Genomic DNA, 10,000 nt, shown 5'->3' with positions numbered 1-10,000 from the left:
AAAGGGAAAATAAAACGACGCGGCCTGAAGGAATTCCTCCCCATCTTCTCTATCTTCGCATGAGGGAACGAGGAGGAAGGCCCACCGTGTAAGTGAAAAGGCTGACCCTGCTGTGGATATGCTATGTCTTGCTGCATTGCTTCTGACCCACTCAGTGGGCAGAGGACAGGGATGACAAGTCATCCATAAGGAGATATGATAAAAGTAAAATGTTTGATGGGTGAGAGTGGGATGAGTGGGGTTGGCTGTGCTTTGGCTGGCTGACCACCTCATAAGGGAAGAGAAGATTTTTAATGTATAGGTAGATAGATGAGTACAAAAATTATAAAAAAGAAAAAAAAAAGTAATGCAAGGTGAGCAGCATCAGATAGGTGTACGAGGATGTATATAACAAAGGAAGCCATTCCTAAGCAATCTAAAGCTCATTTCAAATTCCAGGACCCTCGTTAAGCTATACTGGGAAAGTTATTGGTTGAGACAGCGGAAGAATGCAAAATTAATCCCCCTTAGAAAGTTGATGTGCTTATTTCATCTTTGACTGGCCTCATGACAAACAATTTTGTTCAACTAACGGACAGACATGGGACAAAAAGGGGTCTTGATTGAACGAAGCTTCGCTCTCTCACTAGTTTACTTAACAAGTGTATGAAATTATCTGGCCTCAACTTGAACAAAAAACTAGTATAAGCGTAGGTGTTGAAAAGGAGTTAAATGCATTCTTCTACTTTCAGCAATCCCTATTTCTGAGGCAGTCGTAGGAAAGGGGCGTTTATGTAAGGAAACATGGTATGAAGATCGAATACCCCACGGTTGAAGGTCCACATTACTCACCACCAGCCTATTTGAGTTCCATCTCTCGGTTCTATTGGCAGTCTTGAATGCGTTTGGTGGGACGAAAACGGTGAGAATCCCAAATGCATCCGTGGTCATGTTCTTGCATACTTTCCATAGGCAGACATTCATCGGTTCGGCCGGCGCAATGGAACCGTTGACCCGCGTTACTAACATCTGTGTGTAGAAAGACCCAGCGTTCTTTAAGCCTGAGCGTGGGTGGAGACGTTTCTTGCCATGGGTGGCGTAATCATCTTATGATATATATATATATATACATATATATATATATATATATATATATATATATATACATGTATATATATATATATATAATATACATAGTATATATGAACACATTTACTTATATTTATATATATATATATATATATACATATCTTTCTATATCTTTTTTGTGACGTAATCATCTTATGATATATATATATATATATATATATATATATATATTTTTTTTTTTTTTTTTTTAAATAATGTCAGTAGACAGAGAAATACAATATGTAATATCAGTGAAAGAAAATAGTGTCTACTTTCCTGTTAGTTCTGTCATTATTCAAGGGAGGAACTTGCAGTAGGAAGACCTAAGCTGTGTCCCAAACCGTCACTTTTACTTTATACGCTCGGATTGCCTGGGCAAGTCAAATGATACCAATAGTCTTTAGGCTCGAATCTAGGTCAGCTGAGTGTGAAGGACCACCGGAACCAACGGACCACAGCGGTACATAATAATTTCTAATAATTCTTCAATGTTATGTAATATCCTACTTTAAGCATAGTCTTCAACACCTTACAGCAAAAAGTACTGTCATGAAACATAGTAAAATTGTCCAGTGCTAACCCAAACATCTGTATATGTATCATTTTAAGCAAAGGGCTGATGATAAGTAGCCTCAAGCACTTCCATTGTGTCATTCTGTCATTTCGTCAACCCCTTGACTATCGTGACTGTTTTGTCATGGCAGATGACAAATGATCTTATTCAATGTGTCACGGCGCTGGACATGTTTATTCCATGGTGAGAACATCGCTCAAGGAACGACATGAAGAAAAGGTTAGGAACTTGCCTTGGCGGTGTACGGAAGACCTGGTTTCACATACTCCTCCCGTGAGAGCTTTTTGAATTCTAGAGCTCTTGTGTGGAGTCTCAGGAAGGACTTCTTCTCTGATGAGACATCTGTACCTTCCTCGGTCAGTGTGGCAGTGATGTCCAGCTGGTACATAAAGAAAACAATGAACTTAGAAAATGAGATGGTTGCTATACACCTATATGGAGATTGGTATGTTATAACACATTTATAAAAGTTCACTGTAAACCCACTATCGGAGAAATAATAACGGAAATAAAGAGAAACACAGATAGTAGTCGAAATATACAGTTTCTCTTTATTTCCGTTATTATTTCTCCGATAGTGGGTTTACAGTGAACATACACCTATATGTTTAAGTACTAATGGGCTAGATCTGCGAAAGCGATAATAAATAGTTAAATATCTTATACAAGATCTTCACAGAAATTTCATACTATAAGCATGTCATCTTTCAAGGTTTTCAGTAAGAGAGTCGGAATCAATTTCCTCATATTTCGTTTCCGCAATGAAAATACACACAAAAGCACTTGGAAACGAAAAATATAAATCTTGTTGTTGCATTGATTTTACGAAAAGTCATTTGAAAAGTATCACCTGTTCATCTAAACCCTTTTGACGTCAGATTACAAAAACACAAACACATACACACGAATTATCGCTCTGGTTTCGTTGGGTCTCGTAGGAAACGGGATTCAGGACTGTAGCTTTCAGTCGGCCCAACCCTGGGTACAAGATCATACACAGGTTTTGAGACTTAGCGATCTCACTCACGCGCAGAGAGACCCGAGCTCACGGCTCGCGACGGCCGGGCCTTATTGTTTTGAATTGCATCGCTATTAGTGATTTGTTTTATAATAGTTACAACGGCGAAGCGAATTATTTTAGTCGCCGCCTTGCTCTCTGGTGTCGTTGGGCCTCGTAGAAAACAGGTTTCATGACTGTAGCTTTCAGTCGGCCCAACCCTGGGTATAAGATTATATCAAGTTTCGATACATTTAACGATCTGAGTGGCAGAGTGGTAGCACTTGGAACTCACGCCCAGAGGGACACGAGTTCACAGCTCGCGAAGGCCGGGCCTGATTGTTCGAATCAGATCGCTGTTACCAGTGATTTGTTCTACAGCATTAGTATGTATACATATATACGCACACATTAATAATTTCGTTTATTCATTTGTATATTCATTTATCTATTAATTCATTCTTTACTTTAACAGTTCATATATTCATTCATTTATATGTTTGTTTATTTACTTATTTATATATATTATCTTTTAAAGGATTACAAAGGATTACAAAGGCGGAGCATGCCGACAGGAGACGTTTTGGTCCATATCTAGGTCGGATGCGAAAAAAATCAAAATAATAATAAAATAATAAATAAAAACTATAATGATGTAAATAATAAATAAAATACATAAATAAATGCATAGGTATAGCTAAATAATAAACAAACAGGTAAATAGTAAATAATAATAAATTGACATATAACTAATACCGGTAATAAGTGAAAATCAAACAGACAAATGATAACAAAACAAAAACAAATAGTATAAAATAAATTATAATCATTACAGCATCTTGCTTAGGTGTTTATCTAAATGATTCTTAAACCTTCGAACTGAACTACATTGCATTACCTGTGCAGGAAGTTTATTCCATTCATTAACTACACGGTTGGCAAAGTTGTTTCTACCTACTTCCAAACTGAATCTATTTCCGAACAGTTTGAGACCATTGTTTCTTGTCTGATTCTCATTCAGTGTGAAAATTTTGTCACTTTTGATGTTGTCAATTCCCTTTATAATCTTAAAGACCTGTATCAAGTCACCTCTGAGTCTACGCTTTTTTAGGGAAAACAGATTCATATGTTTTAGTCGATTTTCGTATGATTTATTTTTGATATTTGGAATCAGTTTTGTGGCTCGCCGTTGTACTTTTTCCAGTCTGTCAATGTCTTTAATGAGATTCGGTGACCATACGGAAACAGCATATTCCAAATGTGGACGAACTAACGATTTATATAGCTTGTTAATGGGTGATGGGCTTTTGAAATCAAAAGATTGCGCAATCAGTCCTAGAATCTTATTTGCTTTCTCAGAGACTAAAATACACTGCTTGGATGATTTGAGGTCGTTACTGATAATTACGCAGAGATCTTTTTCACTATCCACTTTTGTTAACGAATTTCCAAATAACTTGTAATCGTACTTACTGTTATTTTTACGTATGTGCATTACCTTGCATTTACTCGTGTTAAATTTCATTAGCCACTTTTCAGACCATTGCTGTCATTTATCTAAATCTTCTTGAATATCAAATTGGTTTGAGTGATCATTTGCCATTCCGCACAGTTTTGTATCATCAGCAAATTTGGAAACAGTAGATTTTAGTCCATGGTCTATATCATTTATATATACTGTAAATAGAAGTGGCCCAAGAACGGAACCCTGAGGAACTCCACTTGTAACATTTTTCCATCTAGAAGTTTTTCCATTTAAAACAACTCTCTGTTTTCGACCATTCAACCAATTACTAGTCCAACCTAATAGGCTACCACTTATTCCGTGTAAAGCTAATTTAGTAAGTTGTCTTTCGTGTGGGACGGTATCAAAAGCTTTTCCAAAATCTAGATATATTAAATCTATATTGTTTCTTTTGTCATAATTCGAAATAACTGTGTTGTAGAATTCGAGTAAGTTAATCCCGGTTGCAGAAACTAGACAGTTCTTGAAATTACAGTTTGTCGTCTGCTAATGATAATGTCTTTGGCCTATATATTACACCTATATTCATTTTTTGACCACTTGTTTGGGTTAACTCAACCCACAAACTATCATATGCATCCTGTTTCACTTTCTCTAAAACACAAGCATGAACATTGTTTTTAACGTACAACAGAACACCTGCACCTTTCTTGTGGTTGTCTATATCTTATTCCTTTACAAAGATTGGGACCTTAGTTATGAGATCGATCATACTGAAGAACAATATGAATGTAAATATCCTTGGTAAATTTTCAGAACACCGCGACGAAGATTCATGTCTCTGATAACCAGAAGTGAAGGGGTTAAGGCGATTCTCTGTCATTAAAGATTCGCCTATCATCATAGTGACCCATATCATCCATCTATTTACGTCCAGAGGCACGTGGGGATTATTTCTTCTTCTTCTTCTTCTTCTTCTTCTTCTTCCCGTTCTTTTCGTTCTTCTTCTTCTTCTTCTTCTTCTTCTTCTTCTTCTTCTTCTTCTTCTTCTTCCCGTTCTTTTTGTTCTTCTTCTTCGCGTTCTTCTTTTTCGTCTTCGCCTTCTTTTTTGCGTTCTTCTTTTTCGTCTTCGCATTCTTTTTCGCGTTCTTCTTCTTTTTCTTCGCGTTCTTCTTCTTCTTTGTCACAGTCGACTCCCATCTTCCGTGAGCTGAGCGGGCCCCTCTAAACCTTCAAGAAATGCCGCCCACCGTTGGGTTCTCTATGAATTCCTTTTGTACCAATGAGTGTCTATAATTTTGTTCTGGTTGTCGTTGCGTTATTTTGTTGCGGTATATAACACCTCTTTTTTATGAGAATGGGGCTAAGAAGAAGGTATAACACATCCCCTAAGAAGGGATTGATTGAAGGGAAAGACAGGGCGACGGAAAGAATTATTGTGACGATTTTTCGCCTTGTGAACCCTACTTATAATATTCTCTAAGCAATCCACAGGACTCGTGGATATGCGTCTGGATGTGGTTATAAGGGGGAAGGGTGGTATAAAAACATGGTGGTTCCCGTGAAGAAGTGATATATGGAACAGTTCAGGACTACATCCCAAAGAAGTTTTGGGAATTGTATAGATATGTTCACGAAGGTAGTAATGAGTATCGCTGGGGCTGGAGTGACAAAGTATAAGTCATAATCTATTACAGATAATGGATAAATAATGCTAAACAAATGTTGAGGCTGGTTTAGTTCCTGCGCCACGATGACACATCAATAAACCTCCTGTCCTTGCTCTGGGCAAACTCTATGTAAAGTACATTGACGTACCGAAGAGGATAAAGAAAAGGGCGGGAGCACTGTTACGTCCTGGAGCACGTAAGAGCCCATGAGGCAGGGACTCCAAGATATGACAAGATTCAAAGTACAGGAGATACGTACCCGGTAGGGAATGTAGCCTTCCCTTATAGCCATCTCATCCAGAGAAAACTCGAAGTCGTGGCAGCCTACAATCTGCAATGGGCATCAGCCATACAAGAGTTACATAATGCATGAAATAGACTAATACTAGTCTTATATTCTTATACCAAATATAATTTGATATGTATACATACAGTATATGTATATATATATATATATATATATACATATATATATATATATATATATATATATATATGTCGCTTCATGTATGTATGGATGTATATGTATGTATGTATGTATGTATGTATGTATGTATGTATGTATGTATGTATGTATGTATGTATGTATGTATGTATGTATGTATGTATGTGCATATATGCATATATACAAAGTACAAGTCTCTGTAAATGACAGCATGACACATGACTAATTACCTGTTTGATCTTGCTGAATACTTTCTGAGTGCGCCTGTAGTAACTGAGTGTTACGTTTACGTTGCCCCTTACCGGTTGTCCGAAGGTGTACCTGGCCAGGTGAAGAAAAAAAAAGACCATCGTAACACCCACGAGAGGACAGATAAAGGTATTTCCCAATCCTGAATAAAGCTGTCTGATGTTATCTAGGACAAAGTCCTTAAATGAGACTGAGTGCACTTGATGGTTGATGATGAGGTTTTCATGAAAGAGGTTTAGCCCAAGAAAAATACAGAGATTTGTGCAAATCAAATAGATTCTATTCAAAGGTTAACAAATAAAATCACCCACTAGAGTCATCCAAAATCCTAATATTTTTGTTTGTGTGTATAGCCATCATATGTCCTAGATTAACTCAAGTTAGTAGACAAGAAATGGCTAGTCATCCATAAATGGATAGTGCTCTGAATGGAAATCACGAACCCAAACCCAAAGGTATGGCGAGTGTTCCTCTTCCACAGAGAGTACTATCATACAATAAACTTACTCGTGCATTATTACAGAAATGCAAAATTGAGAACTGAGTCCAGGTAAATTGCAGCCCTCTGCTATTTTAGTATGAATTTGTGATAACTTGCTGAGACACGTTCATGAATGTATGGGTGGTGTTTAAAGACATGGTATCTCTTTTTCTCTGTACCTCTCTTTCTCTCTCTCTCACACACACACACATATATATATATGCAAATGGCAAGTCAGATTCCTGTGGAAACATCCCAACGGGTAAAGAAAGTGGCTTGGCTAGGAAGAGAGGATATTTCCCAAAGTTGGATTTGTTATACACCAAAGAGCCAGACATCATTACCTCTTTGAAATAATTTTGCCCCATAGGAAAAAAAGGACATTGTAACAATTGAATTCCAGCTGGCGTGTGAGGGTATAGAGCCAAAAAATATAACAGAGGCAATGCAGACGTAGTTCTGGGAAGGCAAATTAAGATCAAGAAATTCTTTGAAGAAGCAAATTGGAAGAAATTTATGAATACCACTGAAACTAAAAGGAAATGGTATTTTTTCTTTCTTTCTTTACATTTACAATCTGTGAGGGAACAAACATGTTCCGAAAATTAGTGTAAGGAAAAAATATAAAACAAGAATGGTTCAACAAAAGTTATGAGATAACTAAAAATCCTGGGGCATGATTTGGGGATCCTTATAAATTAGAAATGACTATAGGATTACAAAGGATTACAAGGGAGGAGCATACCGACAGGAGACCTTTTGGTCCATAACTAGGTCGGATGCCATAAAAAAAATAATCATGATAAATAAATGAATAAATAAATAAAAAGACGAATAAATAAATGAATAAATATAAATTGTAATAATATAATTAATAATCAATAAGATAAATAAATGCATAGGTATAGTTAAAAAATAAACAAACAGGTAAATAGTAAATAATAATAAATTTACAGATAAATAATAATAAATGAAAATCAAGCAAATAAACAAACAGACAAATGATAACAAACAAATAAATAATACAAAATAAATGGCAGGCATTACAGCATCTTACTTAGGTGTTTATCTAAATGAATCTGAAAGCTTCGAACTGAACTACATTGCACTGCCTCTGCAGAAAGTTTATTCTATTCATTAACTACACGGTTTGCGAAGTTGTTTCTACCCACTTCCAAATTAAATTTATTTACTGACAGTTTGAGACCATCATTTCTTGTCGGATTCTCATTCAGTGTGAGAAATTTGTAACTTCTGATGTTGTCAATTCCCTTTAGAATCTTAAAGACCTGTATCAAGCCACCTCTAAGTCTACGCTTTGTTAGGGAAAACAGATTCACATGTTTTAGTCAATTTTCGTAGGATTTATTTTTGATATTTGGAATCAGTTTTGTGGCTCGCCGTTGTACTTTTTCCAATCTGTCAATGCCTTTAATGAGATTCGGTGACCATACGGAAACAGCATATTCCAAATGTGGACGAACTAACAATTTATATAGCTTGTTAATGAGAGATGGACTTTTGAAGTCAAAAGATCGTGCAATCAGTGCTAGAATCTAATTTGCTTTCTCAGAGACTGAAATATACTGCTTAGATGATTTGATATAGTTACTGATAATCACGCAGAGATAATTTTCACTATCCACTTTTGTTAACGAATTTCCAAATAACTTGTACTCGTATTTACTGCTATTTTCACCTATGTGTATTACCTTGCATTTACTCGTGTTAAAATTCATTAGCAACTTTTCAGACCATTGATGTAGTTTATTTAAATCTTCTTGGATATCTAATTGGTTTAAGTGATCATTTGCCATTCCGCACAGTTTTGTATCATCAGCAAATTTGGAGACAATAGCTTTTAGTCCATGGTCTATATCATTTATATATACTATGAATAGAAGTGAACCAAGAACGGAACCCTGAGGAACTGCACTCGTAACATTATTTCATCTAAAAGTTTTTTCCATTTAGAACAACTCTCTGTTTTTGATCATTCAATCAATTATTAGACCAACTTAATAGGCTGCCACTTACTCCGTGAGAAGCTAATTTAGTAAGTTATCTTTTGTGTGGGACGGTATCAAAAGCTTTTCCAAAGTCTAAATATATCAAATCAATATTGTTTCTTTTGTCATAATTCGAGATGACTGTGTTGAAGAATTCGAGTAAGTTAGTCACGCAAGAACGTTTCCGTCTGAATCCATGTTGGCTATCATTTATCAAACAGTTACTTCCTAAATGATGTTCGATAGCATCTCTGATGATAGTTTCCATCATTTTTCCTACGATTGAAGTCAAGCTTATAGGCCTGTAGTTATTTGGTCTCTCTTTGTCACCATTTTTTTAATATGGGAGTAACATTATCTAATTTCCATTCACTTGGGACATCTCTGGATATGACGGATTTTTGGAAATAATTTCTAATGGAGTAACAATCTCATTTTTTATTTCCTTTGAGATTCTTGGATGCCAACCGTCAGGCCCTGGTGTTTTATTAACTTTGAGTTTTTATATATATATATATATATTTTCTGTCTTGAGCCCACTCGTGGGGACCATTTCCACTTCCCACATTAGAAACAATGTAGATTTAATTATCATATATATATACATATATATATATATATATACATATTTATATATATATACAAATATATATATATATATATATATATATATATATATATATATTTTTTTTTTTTTTTTTTTTTTTTTTTTTTTTTTACCATAGTAAGTTCACCCTAGACTTTTCACAGGTTTCAGTTTGGAGTTCACTTTGTGGTGTTTCGTTTACGAATACTGAGCAAAAATAGTTGTTTGAAATATCACACATTCCTTCATTTGAATATTCAAATTCACCGTCAGCAGATAATAGTGGGCCAATATGATTCCTAATAACCTTTTTATCTCTAGTATAACTATAGAATTCTTTGGGATTCTCTTTGGATTTATCAGCGATATTCATTTCGTATTGTCATTTTTGTTTTGTATTGTCCTTTGTAAATTTCT

General features: G+C 35.5%; 1 protein-coding gene across 5 annotated transcripts in view; it reads right to left on the bottom strand.

The window, feature by feature from the left end:
* The window catches only part of LOC143041100 (alpha-1-inhibitor 3-like), a 163,424-nt gene that overhangs the window by 39,834 nt on the left and 113,590 nt on the right, over positions 1-10,000 (bottom strand). For 2 of the 5 annotated variants that reach the window (XM_076212833.1, XM_076212850.1), the window contains exons 6-9: positions 6,489-6,579; positions 6,073-6,144; positions 1,914-2,060; positions 832-1,008 (exon numbers count right to left, since the gene is read on the bottom strand). The exons of the other annotated variants lie outside the window; for them this stretch is intronic. In XM_076212833.1, coding sequence (XP_076068948.1) covers positions 832-1,008; positions 1,914-2,060; positions 6,073-6,144; positions 6,489-6,579 — 487 coding nt within the window. The remainder of the gene's footprint in view (positions 1-831; positions 1,009-1,913; positions 2,061-6,072; positions 6,145-6,488; positions 6,580-10,000) is intronic. 5 annotated transcript variants of the gene reach the window in all.

Source organism: Oratosquilla oratoria, chromosome 2 (genome assembly GCF_046742065.1).
Source record: "Oratosquilla oratoria isolate Oo_2021 chromosome 2, ASM4674206v1, whole genome shotgun sequence".
In the NCBI taxonomy this organism is placed as follows: domain Eukaryota; kingdom Metazoa; phylum Arthropoda; class Malacostraca; order Stomatopoda; family Squillidae; genus Oratosquilla; species Oratosquilla oratoria.
Note: the sequence above shows the minus strand (reverse complement) of the source record. Positions and strands in the feature narration are given on the sequence as shown.